This window comes from Pangasianodon hypophthalmus, chromosome 10, assembly GCF_027358585.1.
Source record: "Pangasianodon hypophthalmus isolate fPanHyp1 chromosome 10, fPanHyp1.pri, whole genome shotgun sequence".
Lineage (NCBI taxonomy): Eukaryota > Metazoa > Chordata > Actinopteri > Siluriformes > Pangasiidae > Pangasianodon > Pangasianodon hypophthalmus.
The window spans coordinates 21,889,017-21,911,023 of NC_069719.1; the positions used below are offsets into that span (position 1 = coordinate 21,889,017).

A 22,007-nucleotide genomic window follows, 5' to 3' on the forward strand; every position below is an offset into this window, starting at 1 on the left:
AAGCCAAAAATAAATGTAAAACTGACATATGGAAAAAATTCTCTGACATTTAAGTTACACTTCTTTAACAATCTCAGTCAACATCCCTGAATACCATGGCTATGCTTGAGAACACTTCCATGTTCTTCTTAGTACTGCTCCTTCCAGTTCTTTTAATTCACCTAAAACTGCAGTATTCCACAGTCACTTATGTAAGAATACTTGCAATAATGCAATACAGATATGTAAGAATATTTGCAAAGCCCCTTCCAGCAAGCTGGAGAAAGGCTTCAAGCTCTATGCTTCATCATATATTGAATGAGTCTGAACAGAATGAATATGACTCTCCGCATTCATTTAAGAGTATTTACATCCAAATTGGGAGAACAGTGTAGGAATTATAGCACTTTTTATGTGTCATTTTCTGTGTTATTTATAGCTATAAATGTAAATATTGCTAATGCATTTTAACCATGTTATCAGTATGTAAAAATGCTACTACTATGTTTACTAATTGAGTAAGAGCTTGTTTCTGAAAATGTTCTGTCAAATATCTTAGAATGGACGCTCATTTTGATTTGGCGTTAGAAACCTGAAGACCAAGTTGCTCTCTCACTGTACTGACTGTAAACTATGCTGTCAGAAAAACGAGAGCTGCATTATTTCAAAACAGAAATGCATCATAGCACTGAATGCAAATAGTCCATATAAGATTCCCAGGAAAGCATAGAAAAGATTCCAAACAAGAGGCTTACTTTGCATTTGTGCCAATCCAATATACAATGCCATTCTCATCAAAGTCATGCTGGTGTCTAAAGGTGAAACTTTGGCCTTCTCTCAATTTCCTAACAAAGATGAAGGAGGACCTATCGAAGTCATACCACTGCTTTGCCACCTATTGGACCAGAGACATAGTTATTAATTTATTTCAAAGTTCACAGGAACCACAGTAAATAAAATAAGAGAGGCCAAAAAAAATCCCTTACCATTTTAAGCAGATACTGCTCCAGAGACTCAACAGTAGCCAGAGGCTCCATCTTAAGCATCCTGCCAGTCCGATCAATTAAGGCTGTCTCACCTGGAGCCCGCTCCAACCGAAAACGCAGCCTCCTTGTCAGAATCTAAAAAAAACCCCCACAACATTTGTTTGACTAATCAAGTACACATTATGTAACTTTGGTAGCACATAATATATAACTGTAGTAATCACAGTTAGTAACTGCAACAGTCGATTTCTTTTGCCTGTGACAAAATAAATATGTCCTATCTATCTTATTGAGCACAGGGTTATACAGTGTGAATGTTTTGCTTGCATTTGCTCCTTTTCATTATTCCAATGCATTTGGTGATCTAGACTCCTTGTTAATGTTGATTAAGCAAATAACACTTTACCTGCTATAAAATGCAATGTATCTAACTGATTTAATTATGCAATAAAAGTAATGTATTTAGTTGGCTGCCTAGCTTTTGCCACTTGCCTAATAAGAAAAACTTATACGTTTCTGTAGTTAAATTGGTGTTATTTAAAGACACATGCATGCAACTATGTCACTTGTGTTATCAACTCATCCATTACTTGTACTTTTATGTGTATGAATACTCCACTACAAAATTACTCTAAATCTCCATCACTAAATCCCAAAGATGGATGGGGGAAAAAAAAAGGCTTGCAAGAAAGTTCACCTGCAAGTTGTATGCTGAGCCAGGTGTGTCATACAAGTGAAGAGGTAGCCGTTCTATAGACTCCAGCACTGCTATTAATTTGCGGATTAAGGCAACTGCGGGTCGGCTAAAACAAATTTTTAAATACATATGGTAAAGCATAATCAGGAGAGAGTGAGTAAAAGATAGCTTTGGTTATAAAAAAAATTGTTTCCTACCTTTCATCATCTTCATTTTCACTGAATGCAGTTTTAAACACATTTATCCTCTCCATCAGTTGCTTACAATCATGTTTCATATCAAGGTCTACACTCTGTAGCAGGAAACATGGTTACAAACTGTACAGTAAAAGGAAACAAATGTAAATGTAGCCCTATAGCATACAGCCATCTGTAAAACCATATAACTCACATTATTAAGAACAGTAAAAAGTGCTTGCACAAGGCCACTGCTGCACATTTCATAGGGAGAGATGGTGTTCTCATCCTTGAGAACCACTATCAAATTTTCTAAAGCAGTTTTCATGAGGTCTCGCCACGTGTTCTCTCCCTCGATGCACTACAACAGAGCAGAGAGAAAAGCATATAATACTGGCAACTCGAAATTTTTAGGCTGGATAAGAAACTAGGGCTGCAACAACAGACAAAATTAGTGAAATTCAATAATAAAAATAGCTTTCAATTTTGGAACATTGCAACAAATCATCATAGCCGGACTTAACGGAGTGGTTACAAAGCATGCTGTGGTGCTACATCACTAATATTAGACTTAAAAAAAAAAAAAAAAAAAAAGCAATTGATGGAAATGGTGGAGCATGTTTCAACAGAGAAAAGAGTACGACTTTCTCTAAGGTATGGGAACACTTTACATTACACCATGCTGTTGGCCTTATCACATAGCCTGTGTTTTCATGTAACCAATATTTTGACTTGTAATCATCTCACTCTATCACACATTTATGGACATATTTATATATCTTTCCTGCCTCATCAGAAAACAGAAATTTGTGCTACTTTGCCGCAGAAGTAGTTTGTATGACAACTCAGTAGGCTTACATGGTCTCAAATGAATGATTAGTTTACAAGATGAACATTTTCATTTCAAACTTATGAAATCAAACAAGTGTATTATGCAGTTTTGGGCAGTGAGTACCAAAGTTATTATGTCAACCAATATGTCAACCAAGTCATCCTGCTTTTGGTTCACATTGAAGTTGATCCCAAAGAGAACTGATTCACGGACTCCAGGCAGTGAAAACTAAGAGTAAACCAAAAAAAAAGGTTTTTTTTTTTTTGGTTTTTTTTTTTTATTTTGCCATTATTTTGAGTTTGTTTGATTTGGAATTGAACAAATCAGGACTTGAAATGCAGACTATATGAAGACATAGGTGCAAAAAAAGTGTGCAGAACCAGGAAAAAATGTACTGAATACAGTCAACTTGCATTAGTTTGAGTGTCTTGTTTGGTTGATGTAAGCACCTAATATTCTCATGCTGTGACAGGTTATCTGATATGTCAGTGATGTTGCACTGCATTTGGTGACCTTTTGCTTAATTAAGCCTAGGTAAGATGATAATAATAATAATAATAATAATAATAAACAATAATGCGAGTAAATGTTTTTAAATAAATATTTTGGTATATAAAATCTGAAAAAAATAACTGACAGATCAATCAATTACCAAAATGAATAGTTGCAGCCATACAAGCTAAAATTTAAATACACAACAAATGATAACTCTTGCGCAAACAGTTAGAAATTATATAATACACACACACACACTGTGATTAAAGGACATAATTCACGCAACGTGGTATAGACTTCTCACCTGTCTGTTGGTATGGAGCTCCCAGGCAGACTCAAGCTGAGTGGCAATGTTTCTCAAGGTGACAACTACCCCTCTGGGCATACTTTCTACTGCTTTAAAGTGGTCATCATACAAATCTCTAGCCATCGTCTTCACCTACAGAGACATAGAAAGAGGAAATATGTTTGTGAAGTGACGTGGCATCTTATACACCACTTGCATTTTTACTTTGACTCTAGGAGTACATATGCAAAACATATTACAGAATTAGCACTCCTACGTCTATGCCAATTTTTGGCTTGAAATGTCTGGGGGGGAAAAAAGATCTCTATTATTTACAAAGGAAGAACCTCAAATGTTCTCCCCTGAAACCAGTGCCTTCTCAGATAAATAATACACACAACAAGCAAACAAGAAATGCAAACACCTACCTTTTGTTTTGTTTTTTCCAATTTAGATTTGAGCTTCCGTCCTCGTTTTCCAGTCCAGCCGGTCACAAATTCTGACCCTGAAACAAATGAGCATGAAGATCACAAATAATGGCCACAAAGAATTATTTGAATCAAGGCATGACAACTACATACATATCACTTAAACCTCTTAAACATGAACTACAATAAACACTTAAAAGCAAAGGGAGATAAAAGCACATATTTGATCCAAGCTCACCAAGAGACGTTTCAGCAGTGAAGGAGTGCTTGGTGCCTCGATTGGACTCAAACACGAAGCCTGGTAGATCTTCTTTCAGGATGGTGGCCTGCTGACCATCTGAGTTATGAATGGCTATCTCGCCCTCCTTTAGGCACGTGAGTGACCAGTTGCCCACTGTGAGTTTTGTGGGTCCCACTGTTGACAGAATGGGTTGGCTAGCAGTGACCGGCTTTACCTGACTTCTGGCACGCTGCAGCTTCTCCAAAAACTCACTCCGACTCTCTGAAAGATCAGACATACTTTTAATCAGTAAAGAGTAAAAACAAGCTTTTGTAAATGCAATAGCAGCCTTTTGTCAATAATGAATATTAATATTAATACAAAGCTTTATGTGTAATCACTGCAAAGGTATATTATTGTACTGCACAAAAAGGTGAGCAAAATACACGATTACAACACAAATCACCTGAACTGTCAGAGCCTCCTTCCGGGCTGCCACTGGAGTACATAGTAGCCAATTTGCCATCCAAGATGAAGCGAAACCAGCCATTGCTACCGTTGGAAAGCTCCAGGGCAGCAGCATCACTCCATATGTATAAACAGTCCCTGCCTCTGATAATGGACCAGTCCCGCCAATGGTAGGGCTTGCCCTGCTGAATCTCTTTAGCATCTTCCTGGGGTTCATCCTCCTTAAATTTTATTTGTTGATTTTGGATTTCAAGTTAGTTTACAGACAAAACCATATATTTTATAATTTCTACATTATTAAAGATTTAATTTCGACAAATGGCTGTTTCTTACCTTCTCTGGTTTGGCTTCTTCCTCATTCTCGTCATCTGAAGTAGGTCCTGCCAGAGTGGATACCTTATTGATGACACCTAGTCTGGCCAGCTGGTCCAAGAACACATCTCCTCCCTTATCAACCAGATCCCTTATGATCTGCAGTGCCAGCAAGTGACCATCATCATCATCCTGTGAGGGAAAGAGGAAAGAAAATTTTTAAGTCATTTCCTGTTGAGAATACAAACCTAAAAAGGCTCATCACATAATACTACTTTTGATTTTAATGGAAGTATACAAACTCACCAAGCACTTTATTAGGAACACCTGTACACCTACTCATTCATGCAATTATGTAATCAGCCAATCAGTGCAATGCATAAAATCATGCAGATACGGGCCAGCAGCTTCAGGTAATGTTTGCATCAACCATCAGAATGGGGAAAAAACGCGATCTCACCGATTTTGATCATGGCATGACTGTTGGTGCCAGACAGGCTTGTGTATTTCTAACTGCTGAACTCCTGGGATTTTCAGACACACAACAGTCTGTCAAGTTTACTCAGAATGGTGCCAAAAAAAAAAAAAAAACTCATCCAGTGAGCGGCAGGTCTGGTTCGAGCTAGGCTACTAACTCAAATAACCACTTAAAATTGTAAAATTGTGGTGAGCAGAAAAGAATCTCAGAATGCACAACACAACGAAGCTTGAGGCAAATGGGCTACAACATTTGCTTCTGTTACTTCTGTCAGCCAAGAACCAAAAGGTGCAGCTGCAGTGAGCACAGGCTCAAAAAAACAGTTGAGGGCTGGAAAAACATAGCCTGGTCTGATGATGCCACAGCCTATTTGAGTACTGTTGCTGACCATGTGCATCCCTTCATGGCCACAATTTACCCATCTTCTAATGGCTACTTCCAGCATGATAATGCACCATGTCACAAAGCAAAATTGTCTCAAACTTGTTTCATGAACATGACAATGAGCTGAATGTTCTTCAATGGCCTTCCCAGTCACCAGATCTGAATCCAATAGAACACCTTTTGGGATGTGGTAGAACGAGAGAATGGCAACATGAAAGTGTACCTGAAAAATCTGCAGGAATTGCGTGATGCACTCATGTCAACATAGACCAGAATCTCAAAGGAATGTTTCCAACATCTTGTGGAATCCATGCCATGAAGAATTGAGGCTGTTGAGAGCAAAGGGAGGCCCTACCCAGTACAAGTACAGTGTTCCTAATAAAGTGTTCGGTGAGCGTATAAGCTTCACCACTGTTGTTTTAAATCAGAGCAAAAGCCTATCAGGTGGATAGAATGAGTTTAGAAACTACGATAAGCACTGACCTCCTGATCCAGCACAGTAGCAGTGATTTCCACCAGGATGGTGGGCAGATTGTGTCCAGCGTCAGAGTCACACACTTCCTTAAGCAGCACTTCAGAACTGTAATGAACCATCTTCCTGATCAGCGCTAAACTAGCTTTCCTACAGAGAAAGGACACAGCAGCATGTTATTCTGCCCACATATAAAATCACAGACATAAAAAAAAAGAAACTCAGGCACAGGGCTTTTCTTATTCAGCTGTTAGCTAGTTGTGCGGTCAGAGTCACACAGCTCTCTGTAATGCAAGATGTTTTTAAATCCTATGTTCTCCAGCACCAAATATGAATGTCCCAATCTTTAGCCCACATTGACTCAACAAAGAAAGGCAACTGAGTGCAGCAGAAACTTTGCTGTGTATGCGCCCCATATTAGCACCCACGTATTTTACATATATATGGTGGCTTTTGCACACTTTTGGTCCATCACTCGCTGAGCGTCAGTGTTAAAATGTACCTGGAAGCCGACGTTCTCCCTTACACCAGACCACGCTAGTACGTTATCGTATTGTCTCATTAAAACAGTGCATTTAGAAGTTGTTTTTTTTTTTTTTTTAAACTCCACACCTAATTCAAGATAAATAGGAAGCTACTTTGCCAGAGTGGGGAATTTGCCTGAGCTTGATTATGTTTAAATATTTATTACACGTATACATACTTATTTCACGTATACAAGTGCTATTTTATGACAAATGGCCTAATTTATTATGCAAATTATTATGTTTTATTATGCAGTCTGTTGAATGCATTGAGAGCCTTGTATCAAATGATTAGTACCGATTAGCCCTAGTAGTAATCGTGGTGGCATATTTGAGTCTAGCTTAGCAAAACATTTAGAAAAAAACAGGCTTAAAATGCATAATATAAACGACCAGGATGCTTCAATGATTTTTAAACAATGCAATAAAACAATACGTTTTGTGATAAACAAATGTGATCTCAATACTGAGCAATAAAATCACAATTTTAGCCACTACCCTATGGGAGCTTCACCTCGTAGCCCTGAAATATGAATAGTGTCAAACAAATGAACCTTATTGAAGGCAGCATGGTTTGCTGAAAGGTTTGTGCAAATACTGGAAGCAGCCTCTTCAAATAGATGGGTGCCATCTCAGGGTCTCCTTTTGGCTCACTGCCCTCCTCCTCCTCCTTGTTCATATCCTTCTTTTTCTTGTCATCCCCCTTGTTCACAGGACACATCCAGTCTCCTACAGCAAAAGTGTTCCAAATTAATGTTCAAAATGGACTCTACCAGGACAGAATACAGAGAAAACACAAGCAACTGAAATAAAAAGCTTGGGGCTTACAGTGTACCATGACAGAAATCTAACCACTCCAACTACTGCTCAGAGTACACAGTCAATCTCTCAACATGGTGATGGAAATTACACCACAAAAGTGCTCGCACGGCCCAAGTACCCCAAGAGGGATGTTTGTCAGCATTTCTTTCCACTTTCTGAGATAATAGCAATACTAAGTAGCTAGCTCACATCAGTCCTTCCTGCATGTCTCCTTCCCACAGTCGATAGGACAAAGCAATATGAAACAGGCAAGGACACTGATTCCACTGGTCTATAAATCACAGACTGGCTGTACTATTACAAAGTAGTAGGCTACACTAGATTTCTGATATTCATAAATAGAAGGTGACATTGCTCACAACTTATGATGTCTAGCTTTCTGACATTAATTCAATCTGACAGAAATTAAACTTGACATCTGACTTAGTCAAACACATTTACCATGCATAGTTTACAAACCCTCACTGTGTAATGCATGCCATTCAATTCATAAGCAATTTAGCCACAATGACAATTTTGTCAGGATTGCGCAGTGGAAGCGAGTTTTAGATGTGGGGAAAAAAAGACAGAGGGAAAAACAGTGGAACGCACCAGGAGACTGGAGAATTGCAACAACCTCACTATGTCCCCTCTCCCTGGCCTTGTCCAGAGGAGTTTTGCCATCTTCATCCCTCAGATCAGGGTTGGCTCCATGCCGCAGTAAAGTCTTAAAAAAAAAAATAAAAGAAAAAGTGAAATAAGAACAACGCCTTAAAATATGAACAGAAAGAAATTTGATAATTACGGCTTCTGTTACCTTGGCTACTTGTGGTCGTCCAAAACAGGCAGCATAATGCAGCGATGACGATCTTTGGCCTCTGTTGACATCCGCCCCTCTCTCACACAAGAACTCCACCTACAGCAGAGCACAGTTAAGCTCCTGACATTTACCTGATTACTCTGGACTTAGTGCTTGGGCCTGTCCCACTGATCGGCAGTAATTTTTGTTAGTTGAATCAGGTTAAGATATCAGGTTGCATTAAGCTTAATTATATTCCTAGCAGTTATCATTGCTGCTTGGTTTTACAATCCTGATCAGCTACTTATCAGTTATTTTCAGTAATCTTATGAAAAATTCTGCCAGTCTTAAATTAACCAAATGACTTCTGGCACATATGCACTTCATGTGGCACAAATATTTCCTTCTGCTTCCCCCTCTTGACCTGAACATCACAAGTATACGTGTTTATTTTTTTTATCCTCATTTACGCTCAGACATCAGTAACTTACCCCTCAAATGCCAACTACTTAGTATTATACACATTGCTTGTAATTTGCATAATGTTAAAAAAGGAGTTTCAAATTTTTAATTTTTAAATTTAATCTTTAAATATCCACAATACTTTAAGCTATTCAACTGACAAAAATTCTCACCATTTCCTGTGTACCAAACGCTGAGGCCCAGTTCAAAAGTGTCTGTCCCACATCATCCATAAAATTAACTTCAAATGCTAGAAAAGAAAAATCAGTCTCATTAAATTATAATAAGATACACTCAAACCTGTGATAAATAAAGCACTGAAATGCTTTATCAAATACAAATATGGTCTCACCTCCGGTGTCTATGGCATCAATGAGTGCATCTGTGTCTTTGCTACGAATACAGTCAATGAGCTGGCGATGCGAGCGCTCTCCGGAGCTGTCAAGGCGCCGTAGGCCTGGGATACGCCCACCTGAACCAGCTGTGGATTTGGGCAGCGCCTTACGGCCTTCAAACAGCAGTACTAACAACAGGTCTACCAAACGCATTGTATCCAGCACACAGCGTTCGTCGCCTTGCAGCGCACTCTCCATCGAGTCAGGCAGCTCTGAGCGCAGCAGGTCCTGAGAAGATGTGCAAAAGGGTTTTACTAAAGCTCTCAACTCGCAGGGAATTTACATCTGATTTATATATCAGCACAATCAAGCTCCCCTCTACAGCCAAAAGTAAGTGGACACCTGACCAATCACACAGTCCAATTACAGCCCCCTCTGAAAGTATTGGAATGGCAAGGCCAATTCTTTTGTTTTTGCTATACACTGAAGACATTTGGGTTTGAGATCAAAAGATAAATATGGGGTGACAGATCAAAATTTTTGGGTCATTGTCTTGAGAAACCAAGTGCTCAAACCAAGAGTAGACCCTCAGCTATCACAAATTTGGAGGCTCACAATTGTACAGGATGTTTTGCATGCTGTAGAATTACCACTTTCCTTGAAGACACGGTTCACCAAGGTTGGTGTGGAAGGACTCACATGGCCTGCACAGATCCCTGACCTCAAGCCCACCGAATGCCTTAGGGATAAATTAGAATGCAGACTGCACCGCATGCCTTCTTGCCCAACATCAGTACCCAACCTCACTAATGCTCTTGTGGCTGAATCCTCAAGGTCACGCTCCAAAATCTAGTAAAAAGTTCAATACCATTTTTTTTCGTTTATTTAAAATACCATCTACAAACTGAGTGTTACAAATATAACTTCAAACTAAAACTTTACATTAACACAACTGTTTGTCCAATAAGCAGCAGAACAAATTTTTATAATTAAGCAAAACAAAACCACAAACTGTTTGAAGAGAGGTAGAACTAGGAAGAAGTAGACTATCACAGTCTATAACATTCTTTTATTCACTCTTCCAGAAATTTTGCATTGAAATGCAAAAATGTCAACATGTCCACATGTTGCCCACCCATGTAAAGGGTTTTCCTCCTTGCCAAGGGGCCTCTCAAAGTAAGCCTGGACTTCATTTCTAACTTGGCTATTGATATCCTCCTCAGGTTGCCCCTCTTTATTCTCTTCCTCCTTGCTGCCCCCAGACTCAATGAGTGAGTCAAGCAAAGAGACAGGGGTTGAAGGTTCAGCAGCTATAGTTACGGTTGAGGTGGTCATTTGCTGCTGCTGTTGCACCATCTGCCTTCTGACTGCAAGTGCATCAGTTTGAACTTTTGCTTGCACAGTTATAATTTGTTTAGGAGTCAGAAACTTCAGCCTTCTGACCCTTGGGTCCTGGGCAGAGGAGAGATTCACTGTGTTTGGTACTTGGTCATACAGAACCCCCTTCCATCGGTTTTGGAGCTGCTCTGCTGCAGTGACTTGGCAAGACTTCAGTGGAGATGACTCAAAGGCAGCACCCTCAGTGGACCTTCAAAAGTGCAGGCACTGAAGAGATATATTCTTGTCCGCTCATAAACACAGGGGCACATTCGAAAGGCTTAAAAGTGAAAGAAATCTCTTAAAGCAGTCTCCACTGGTCTGGTTTTAGGTTAAGATAGTGTTTTAACAAGCATGTGCTCAGATGTTCTCATTTGTTTCTGTTTCTCTTTCAGATTGCTGCTGGCACGCTTGTTGAACATTTAAAAAAAACAAAAAAACAAGACATCTTCAATTTAATTCTATTTGTAAAGTGCTTTAGCAATGGCCATAGTCACAAAGCAGCTTTACAGAAATATATAAATGCAGGATATAATTTTAAAAATGTTATAAATTTATAAATTTATCCCTAATGAGCAAGCCAGAGTGGCAAGGAAAAACTCCCTGAGATGACATGAGGAAGAAACCTTGAGAGGAACCACACTCAAAAGGGAACTAATCCTCATCTGGGTGACACCGGATAGTGCAATTATAAATAATTCCCTTCTATAACTGTCTACTACATGGTCAAACAGTGTAATTGAGTAAACAGGAAATTCATTTTAGAATTCATCTTGCAGCCCCAAAAGCTCTTTCAATGCCTGTATTCTTCAATGCAGCAGTGATCACCCTTGACCTTCTGGAATGCCTCCTGGTACTTCCTCCCCATCAATTTTATAAAATGGTTTCTTGAGGGAAGAATGTATCCTGGGTTGAATACACCGACCATGCTTTTGAAACTTTGGTTTTCAACCACTGACAGTGGCCGCATGTCAGTTCAGAATGGCATCAATTACAAATGCTTGCTGTGGAGTGCACAGGGGATTTTTCTCTCTCTGAACAAACTCACTCATGATGCAGTTTCTTTCTGAAATGAAAAAGATAACATGAGTATGCAGAGAAAGCAATTTCTGCATAACTGAATACATTCAATGCCTTGTTTTTGTTATAACTGCTGATACAAAAAGGAATTATAACCATTTTTATGGTTATCCAAAGATTTATATTTATTACTAGGGATATTAATTATGAAGACAGATGCTGAACCATAAACACTTAAAAATATACTATATACTCTGTATACTCATTATACATACATACAGGTAGGTCCGGAAGTATTTGGACAATGACAGAGTTTTTGTGATTTTGCCTTTATACACCACCACAATGGATTTGAAATAAAACCATCAAGATGTGATCGAAGTGTAGACCTTCAGCTTTATTTTAAGAGGTTCCACAAAAATATGGAATTTACCATTTAGGAATTACAGCCATTTTAATCAAAGTACTTCCATTTTCAGGGGCTCAAAGGTATTTGGACAAGTTAACTGACCAGGTGCAGTCCATTCCCTCGTTACTTCAAGACAAATGAAGCAGATAAAAGGTACGGAGTTGATATCAGGTATTGAGTTGGCATTTGGCAGGTGTTCGACTGGAGCTATCAATATGAAGTCCAAGGAGATCTCAATGCAAGTGAAGGAGACCATCATTAAGATGAAAAAACAAAAGAAACCTATCAGAGAGATAGCAGAAACTTTAGGAGTGGCCAAATCAACAATTTGGTACATTCTTAAAAAGAAGGAATGCACTGGCGAGCTCAGTAACACCAAAAGGCCTGGAAGACCACAGAAGACAACTAAAGTGGATGATCACAGAATCCTTTCCTTGGTGAAGAAAACCCCCTTCACAACATCAACAGAAGTCAAGAATACTCTGGAGAAGGTAGGCGTATCATTGTAGATTTTTAATCAAGAGAGGCCTTCATGATTCAAGATTCAAAAGAACTTTATTAATCCCAGGGGGAAATTGCTTGGAATTGCTCTCAAAAAGAAAGAAAGAAAGAAGAAAATAAAATAAATATATTCCTATTTTATAAATATATATACCTAAATTTGTATTGCACATGAATTGAACATGTATTGCATATGCATTACACATGAAAGTCCCAGCACTTATAGAGAGGAGTTGTACAGCTTGATGGCCACAGGGATAAAGTATCTTCTGAAGTGCTCAGTGGAACACTTGGCAGTGATCAGTCTCTGACTGAAAGTGCTCCTCTGGTCGACCAGCAAACTGTGTAGTGGGTGAGAAGGGTTGTCCAGGATTGAGTGGAGTTTTGACAACATCCTTCTCTCAGCCACAACGTGAACAGAGTCCAGCTCCATGCCAATTACAGAGCCAGCCCTCCTGATTAGTTTGTCCAGTTTGTTTCTGTCTGCCACCTTCATGCTATTTCCCCAACAGACCACTGCATAGAAAATGACACTAGACACCACAGACTCATAGAACATCTGCAGCATGGTGTTGGAGACACTGAAAGACCTGAGCCTCCTCAGAAAATACAGCCTGCTCTGGCCTTTCTTGAAGAGTGCCTTTGAGTTTGATGTCCAGTCCAGTTTGTTGTCTATATGGACTCCCAGGTATTTGTAATCTGCAACAATCTCAACTTCCTCACCATGGACAGACAAAGGAGTGACGGGGGCCCTGGATTTTCTAAAGTCCACTACAAGTTCCTTTGTTTTCCTGACATCTAGCTGTAGGTGATTTAGCTCACACCAGGTAACAAAGTTGTCCACTACCGTCTGATATTCTGAGGTGTCACCACCCTGAATACATCCAACAACCACAGGGTCATCAGAGAACTTCTGAAGGTGGCAAGATTCAGAGTTGTAACTAAAATCAGATGTATACAGGGTAAAGAGGAAGGGAGAAAGAACTGTCCCTTGAGGAGCACCGGTGCTGCAGATCACAATGTCGGACACACAGTTCTGTATGCAGAAGTACTTGGGGCAGCCAGTGAGGTAGTCCATAATCCAAGATACCTTGGATCTTGGATTATGGATCCATGGGTTATGGATTATGGATCTTGGGCCCACAGCCTTTGCTAAGCCTGCTCAATTCCCTTCTTACTTGATCCTCTGAGATGGTGATGGTTCCAGAGGAATCTGGCATAGTGGCCACTACATGAGGGGGATGGACTGGTGAATGTGTAGTGAAGCTGTAGGAGGGGTGCATGTGAGGCTTCACATGAAATCTATTGAAGAAAAGATTAAACTCATTAGCATGGTCTGTATTTGCCCTCCAACACCTGGCTGCCGGTCTTGTAGCCAGTGATGGTCCTCATGCCTCTCCACACCTCCCTCGAGTTATTTTGTTGCAGGCTATTTTCCAATTTCTTCCTGTACTTCTCCTTTACCTCCCTTATCTTGACAGACAGCAGTCTTTGAGCCCTCTTAGCTTCCTCCCTATCACCAGTCCTAAAAGCCCTCTTTTGATCATAGAGAGCAGCTCTAATGTTCTTGGTGACCCAGGGTTTATTGTTAGGGAAGCAATGGATAGTTTCCAGGGGCATGCAGATGTCGACACAGAAATTGATATATTCCGTGATGCAGTCAGTCAGTTGGTCAATGTCCTCACCCTGTGGCTCACAGAGCACCTCCCAGTTTGTAGATTCAAAGCACTCCTGCAGAGCAGCATTGGCTTCTTCAGATCATTTCCTCACCTTCCTGACAGTAGCAGGTTGCCTCTGAACCAGAGGTCTCCAGTCTCCCCGCACTGCACTGAAGCCGTCTATATTAATGCTGGAATCGGGTATGCCATCATGTAGCCAAGTCTCCGTAAAACACATCAGACTGCATTCTCGAAAGATGTTCTCCTTTCTTACTAAAGCTGTTAGCTCGTCCAACTTATTGTCCAGCGACTTCACATTACCCAAAATGAGAGACGGGAGATACGGTTTATATTTCCTCGCCTTCTCTTTGCACGATGCTTGGCTCTGCTCAACTTTTCCTCTCCGCCCTTTTCTTCCACCTCTGCATCTTCTTACTGTCCTCCTTTGTATCTCATCAGGAATGTTTAAGGTCCGGTACAAAGTTGGATCAAAAACGCCGGCAGGTTGCAATGCGATCAGCTGATCTCTGGTGTAAACAAAAGAGCCGGCACCGTGTTGCTGCGCACTGGTCACTCAGAGAGTTGAAAACAGAAGTCCCATGGCGAAACTTCAGACAAAAACGCTCTCAAATCGCATGATTAGAGAGGTAAAAGCTTATTACTGGTTACCAATAAAAATTTAAAAGAGAAAGATAAAGAAATAATAGGTAAATTACTAAAAGGAAGGAGAGCAAATGTAACAGGCTGCTGCACGCTCGCGCATGCACATATATTTATATGATTGTAAATACAGAGGGTTTACAACAAGGTGCAAACCACTGGTAACATTCGAGAACAGGAAAGCCAGATTAGACTTTGCCAGAAAACATCTAAAAAAGCCTCCCATGTTCTAGAATAAGATTGATGAAACCAAGATTAACCTGTACCACAATGATGGGAAGAGAAAAGTATGGCAAAATAAAAGAAGAGCTCATGATCCAAAGTATACCACATCATGTGTCAAACATGGTGGAGGCAGTGTTATGGCATGGGCATATATAGCTGCCAATGGAAACGGGCTCACTGGTGTTAATTGATGATGTGACTGCTGACAGAAGTAGCAAGATGAATTCTGAAGTGTATAGGGCTATACTCTCTGCTCACATTCAGCCAAATGCTACAAAACTGATTAGACGCCGCTTCACATTGCAAGTGGATAATGACCCTAAACATACTGCGAAAGCAACTCAAGACTTTCAAAATTTTTGTGGAACCTCTTAAATTAAAGCTGAAAGTCTACACTTTGATCACATCTTGATTGTTTAATTTCAAATCCATTGTGGTGGTGTATAAAGACAAAATCACAAAAACACCGTCATTGTCCAAATACTTCCGTCCAGACCTAACTCTGTGTGTGTGTGTGTGTGTGTGTGTGTGTGTGTGTGTGTGTATATATATATATATATATATATATATATATATATATATATATATATATATATATATATATATATATATATGTGTATATATGTGTGTGTATATATGTATATATATATATATATATATATATATATATATATATATACATACACACACACACACACATATTACTCTGCATGCACAATTATTAGGCTGATGGTATTTCTCAGCAGCATATAAAATGATCTCAGTTATGTTTATTACACCTCAAAATACAGTTTTTAACAAAGAAAAAATGAGATTTGTCTTTCTCAGGGGAAATTATTAGTATGCACAATTATTAGGCAACTAAATTTCAATTTCCCCACTTGCTTGTTTATTCTTCAGTCTCAAAGTATTATTTAACAAATAACTAAAAAAATAACAATTAACAAAAAATAATTTTTTTTGGCCAGTCAATAACCACCATGAGCCTTTAATCCAATGAATCTGCCAGGTGCTTGATCTGTTCATGATCAATCAAACACAGCCTCCCAAATGCTGTTCAAAGAGGTGAACAGTCTTCCCTCACTGTAAATTTCATGCCTGAGAAGTCAGGTGCGGAAGGGGGGCCAAGTCATAATTCTGTCATCTTTGATGCCTTTTCTAGCCAAACAGTGGTGTACCTTGATGTATGCGATGGGGCATAGTCCTGCATAAAGATCATGACCTTCCTGAATGTTGCTGATTTCTTCCTGTACCACTGCCTGAAGAAAGTGTCTTCTAGTAACTGGCAGTAGGTTTGGGAGTTGATTTTCAATCTATCTTCGACCTGAAAAGAACCAGCTAGTTCATCAGTAATGATACCCACAGCAGTACCCTTCCTACACCTTGCTGGTGCCTTGCTCAAACTGCTACTCTGTGCTCATTAGTGATCCACCCAAACGCCCACCCATCCGGTCAATCTAGAGTCACTCTCATTTCATCTGTCTATGAAACCTTTGAGAAATTGGTCTTCAGTTATTTCTTGGCCAAGTCATGATGCTTCAGCTTGCAAGTCTTCTTCAGTGATGGTCATGTTTCAGCCTTCCATACCTTAGCCATGTCTCTGAGCACTTTTTACACCTTGCACTTCTGGACACTCCTGGAAGTCTGCAGTTCTAAAATATGGTGGCACTGGTGGGTAACTGGTTCCTGGTAACCTCATGTTTTATTCTTCTTAAGTCTTTTGCAGTCAACTTGAACCTTTTCTTCTCCACAGACTTTTTTTTTTTTTTGCAACCCTGGTGAGTATTCATAAAGCATTTGACTATCCGGTGGTCATGCCTCTATAGTTTTGCAATCTGCAGTGTGCTGTATCCCTCTGGCATTTTACAATTTTTGACTTTTCAGACTCAGTTAAATCTCTTTTTGTCCCATTTTCCTGAGGTAGAGAAGCTGCCTAATAATTATGCACACTTTATATAGGGTGTTGATCACTTTAAGCCACACCCACCCTTATTAACAATTAAACTTCCCCTGAAAATAATTATACCCAGTTAGCAGGTTTATATGGTTAATAGTTAGATAATATGCATAGAAATAATGATCAGATTATAATACTGACTTGCCTAATAATTGTGCATGCAGTGTGTGTGTGTGTGTGTGTGTATATATATATATATATATATATATATATATATATATATATATATATATATATATATATATACACACACACACAATTTTATATAACTACTTATGCATTATTTTTTGTGGATGCACTGATGATTAAACTACAGTTCTAAATTAATAGAAATAAATAAAGAAATAAAAACCGTTTACAAATAGCGTATTAAAAAAATATATAATAATAATAATAATAATAATAATAATAAAAAACACTTTCGCTGCACCTTAAGGTTTCTGTTACTCATTGCCTTTAGGCATATTGTTTTACTAATGTTTACTTTGAAAATTACCATTTTAATTTGACGTTACAGATCTTGCACTACCACTGTATCGTGTCTACATTGCGAGTGAGAAGCACAAACATGGTGCTCGTTACAAATAGATCACTCCCATTATAATAAACAACAATATTTACACAGCAAGCTCACAAATACAGCATATAATGACAATAAACTTGAATTAAACTAAATCTTTTAAGCAATTCACACCAATTTCCCCAAGCCCTTGCACACAGTGGACCAGTTTGGATATGAACATAAATGTGTGTTCAACTTACCATTCTTTGCCTTCATCCGTGACTCCCACATTTCCTTTTCATGTGCTCATGCATCACTGCCGTGCTTCCATACCACACAAGCTCCGCTTTGCAAAGTTTGCAGTTTACAATCTTCTTCGCAGCATTTAATATAAAATGCTCCCATGCCTTAGAGGACTTAGTTCGCACACGCGCATTTTCGCAATAGAAATAACACAATAAGTAAATGTGCCCTGTGCAATACGCAGACCAAACTAATCAATAATGAGATTCCTTGACAAAGATTTTCATAATCGATTATTATCAATTTTAACAATGAGTTGTTGCAGCTCTAACACAAAGACTTTCCAGAAGAGTGGAGGCTGTTACAGCTATAAAGGGTGGACCAACTCCATATTAATGCCCACGGTTTTGGAATTGGATGTTCAGAAACACACATGATGGTCAGATGTCCAGATACTTTGGGAACATAGTGTACAACACACTACACCACTACATCCCCCAAACACCCACCCCAACACACACACAAAGCCCCAGAAAAACATGAACATTCAAACACCAAGAATATTCTGCATCTAATCTTTGCCCCTGCCACTTCTAGAAAGGTACAATAACAGACATGAGAGGGTAGAATTCCATTCCATTAAATCATGATGTGACCGCACATACGTGGGTGACGAGTGGTGAGCCCCTGCACAGGGTGGACAGCAGGCTGACGATAGTGGACACCTGGTTGCTAAGTTTTGAGTCAGGGGCAGAGGGGGCACCTCCTGTAGATGTTCTGCCTGGTTTGCATGTGGAGGAAGGACCAGCGGCTGAACCTCCTGCAGCAGCCATGCGTGACAGAAGCTCCTCGCTCAGGCCGTGCTTCGCCAGCGGAGCTGGATCAACCCCACGGCGTGTGAAACGATCAGCCAGAGATGCAAAGCAGCGCAGGGCTCCATCGGAAACCTGCAACATCACAATATCATTCGGGATTTACATCTGGACCCAGGTCTGGATATTAACACATTAAAGCTGTTGCCACAATGAAGACTTAAAGTCTCAATGGCTAAGTTTATATGCAAAGATGACTCAACAAATTCATTCAGAATCTGCAGTCAGAATGAAGTGTTAGATTTACCCTAAACTCAGCACTCTGTTGAAAATATCCTTCAATATAATTTAAATGTAACCTGAAACAAACTTATGCACACGCTAGCACCAGTATTCAATGTTAACTTTACCATAATAAGAAGCGTGCATGTTTCCCCAAAATAGAGGTTCTATCAAACTTTCTTTCACAAAGTATATTTTCTGTTATTTACAGCAGCCACAGCATCCTTGCTAAATAGCACTTACCAAACACTGAGCAACCTTTACTATGGTCAATTCACATCCAACATCTGCCTCAAAATGTCCTCCCCACTACGCAATAATTTTTGAACCATTACTCCCCTACAGGGGTAATAAATGAAAACGTTCATTGCTGATCCACTTGTTTCATCCCAGTAAAACAAGCTCCTGTGCTGTTTAGCGTGCTACTCTGCTTTCGGAAAGTGCAGTGCATTAAAAATCTTACACAAAAGAACTTGCAGCAGAAACAGATGAAACCGTTCTCTAAACCTCAGTTTAGACATAATCATACTGTTAGTTTCTCAGACTGGTTGGTGTCTTTAATAACATAATATGATAAAACTCTTGCACTAAACAGCTAGTACAAATGAACAATCCAAGTGAGTTCCTCCCTCCTGTTTCATGTTTGCTTCACACAAGTCGATATAATCACATTACTGTATATGGATTTATTTATAATCAAGACATTGTGTTGTATGTGTATATAAAGTGTCAGGCTTTGTACTGGATGTAGTTCAGGGGAAAGGGGGGGAAAAAGAAAAAAGAAAAAAAAAAAGGAAATCACTGGCGCACTAAGAACCAGAAATTAACCCAATTGAGCATGCGTTTTTCGTCCTGAAGAGGAGAATGAAGTGAGAAACCCCCAAAACAAACAACAATTGAAAGAAGCTGGTGTTCAAGCCTGGAAAAGCATCACAAAAAAAGCATGCAACAGTTTGGTGATCAGTGGGTTGCTGTCTTGATGCAGTTATGGCAAGCAAGGGAGATGCAACCAAATATTAAGTGTTCTTTAAGACTATCTGTTCCAATACTCTTGCTCAACTAAACATTGAGTGGTCTGACACGAAAGGTGCCATGTTCTAAGTCACATCTAGATATCAGGAAATGAAAGGTAAATCTATAGTTTCATATTCATCTTTTGATCTCAAACCCAAATGCCTTCAGTGTATAGCAAAAACAAAAGAATTGGCCTTGACAATCCAATATGTTCGGTGGGGACTGTATACATGAAATCCAACAAATTGATTAATTGGAAAAATTATCTATAGAATAATCAATTATCAAAATAATGACTGGTTGCAGCACCTTTAATGAATACACGCAAATTTTCGCCAGTCTGAATGAATTCATTCTGATTGCAGATTCCTAATGAACTGCTTATATGCATGATAAACTGGACACTCTGCAGACAAGCTTCATTAATATGCATGTTACATGAGTCGCGCTCCAAAGTTACTCTCATGATGGGGAACACGGTAACGTGTCAATGTTACCATAACAATGCATGACACCAGGCAGTGTGTTTTATTCAGCTTGAGCTTTTTAATCACACTGCTTGTATTTTAATGAGTTTTAAATGATTTCCCTCACAGCAAAAACTTCATCCAAGTGTGATTTTTAAATGGTCAGCAAGAAAAATAGTTTGAGACACACAGTAAAGTTGCTCAGACATTCATTTACCTGACATGTTGAATGTCGGCTCGAATTTATATAATCTGGGTTGAGATACTGCTTTTTTATGTACAGATTATGCTGCCAAGTTCAAACAGCTTATGTAGCTATTTCAAATATTTTGAAAAGCCCAGTCATTTCATATGAACAGCATTAACTAAAGAAATATTAAATGTGAAAAAATTAAAGAAAGCAAGTCAACTTAAATCCATAAATTAAGACAAACAAGATTAGTCATACAATTAAAAAGAAATGGTGCTGTATAAAAGAGGACGGGTAACTGCTCAATGTATGAATTGGTTCCGTTTGCCACAGCATCTTCTTTTAATGCAGTACAACACATTATTAGTGCCAGCACTAAGGGACTGGTAAATGATTTGGTATGTCTCAAACTGTGCTTTTGCCGTGTATTTCCTATCGTGCCATGGACCTGCTTTTCCAGCACACCATAGGGAAGGGTGCATGGGATTTTTGGTTTCTAAAATTTAGACCATTGCATTAGCCAGCTGCTTAGACTGTGGTTGTGACGTCCGTGGCATCCTATGCACACCTCTAGTCTTTATTAAATAAATAATTGAATAAATGAATGAATGAATAAATAAATAAACAAACAAACAAACCCCAGACAGAGTGCCGCCTATTTGTATTTGCATAGACCACATCTGTTCAATGCGAATAACGTATTTGTATTCAGTTATCCCACATGCATCTACACACACACACAACTATGCTGTAACTTCCATCATTGAGCGACTGGAAAACAGAAAAATGTACCAGCACACAAGACATTGTGCTGTACTTCAGGTTTTACTAGAATAAACAAGAAGAACAGCACAGCACTTTCTCAACTATGACTGCCTCACCCTTGTTTACTCACAGGACCTTATTTTTTTTTTATTTATTTTTTTTTTAACCAGCCGCATTAGTCAGTGTATAATGACTTAAAACACAGGTAAAGAATGTAATCAAAAGGAATCGGTTATCAGAGCTTGCATAGTGACTGTTTAATTTACTGTTTAATTTACCAGATTATTAAAAGGATTACCTGCCTTATTTGATCACACATAAGTAATTTGGATTGGCCTCAATCCTTCAAACTATTCAGATTAAGGAGTACATGAGAACTATTTTCAGTCTGATTCAGCTAGCAGTCGGATTAAAAACAGATTACTAAGCTGCACGGAAACAGAGTTAATGTTTTCTACTTTCATTTTTATCAATTTACTTGGCACAAGAGAGATATAGTACAAGTCAAATGATGTGTGTTACCTGGTGGTCTTCATGCTTGAGCAGACTGGACAGGGACTCCACACACGTCTCAAGCGATGAGTCTTGTGGCTCCATCTTACTGCAGAGTCGAGACACCACTGCCATGGCTGAGTGCAGTGTGTCCTTATGCACTAGGTGACCGCTGTCCCTAATGAAACTCAGAACACAGTTCAGCCCTCCAGCCTCAAACACAGCACCAGATTCTCGTGTGCAGATCAGCTCCAGCACCTAAGAAAATAAAAGTCATAAAGGGTTGTATAAAAAAAAAA

At 39.2% G+C, this 22,007-nt stretch overlaps 1 protein-coding gene across 7 annotated transcripts in view; it reads right to left on the reverse strand.

The window, feature by feature from the left end:
• hectd1 (HECT domain containing 1) overlaps positions 1–22,007 on the reverse strand; it is a 51,179-nt gene that overhangs the window by 21,192 nt on the left and 7,980 nt on the right. For all 7 annotated transcript variants that reach the window (XM_034307835.2, XM_034307830.2, XM_053237748.1 and 4 more), the window contains exons 4-21: positions 21,739–21,966; positions 18,352–18,633; positions 9,152–9,422; positions 8,973–9,049; positions 8,356–8,454; positions 8,151–8,265; positions 7,292–7,466; positions 6,225–6,363; positions 4,901–5,071; positions 4,566–4,788; positions 4,118–4,381; positions 3,880–3,956; positions 3,470–3,604; positions 2,053–2,199; positions 1,860–1,954; positions 1,663–1,768; positions 966–1,100; positions 735–874 (exon numbers count right to left, since the gene is read on the reverse strand). In XM_034307835.2, the coding sequence (XP_034163726.1) occupies positions 735–874; positions 966–1,100; positions 1,663–1,768; positions 1,860–1,954; positions 2,053–2,199; positions 3,470–3,604; positions 3,880–3,956; positions 4,118–4,381; positions 4,566–4,788; positions 4,901–5,071; positions 6,225–6,363; positions 7,292–7,466; positions 8,151–8,265; positions 8,356–8,454; positions 8,973–9,049; positions 9,152–9,422; positions 18,352–18,633; positions 21,739–21,966 (2,879 nt within the window). The remainder of the gene's footprint in view (positions 1–734; positions 875–965; positions 1,101–1,662; positions 1,769–1,859; positions 1,955–2,052; positions 2,200–3,469; positions 3,605–3,879; positions 3,957–4,117; positions 4,382–4,565; positions 4,789–4,900; positions 5,072–6,224; positions 6,364–7,291; positions 7,467–8,150; positions 8,266–8,355; positions 8,455–8,972; positions 9,050–9,151; positions 9,423–18,351; positions 18,634–21,738; positions 21,967–22,007) is intronic.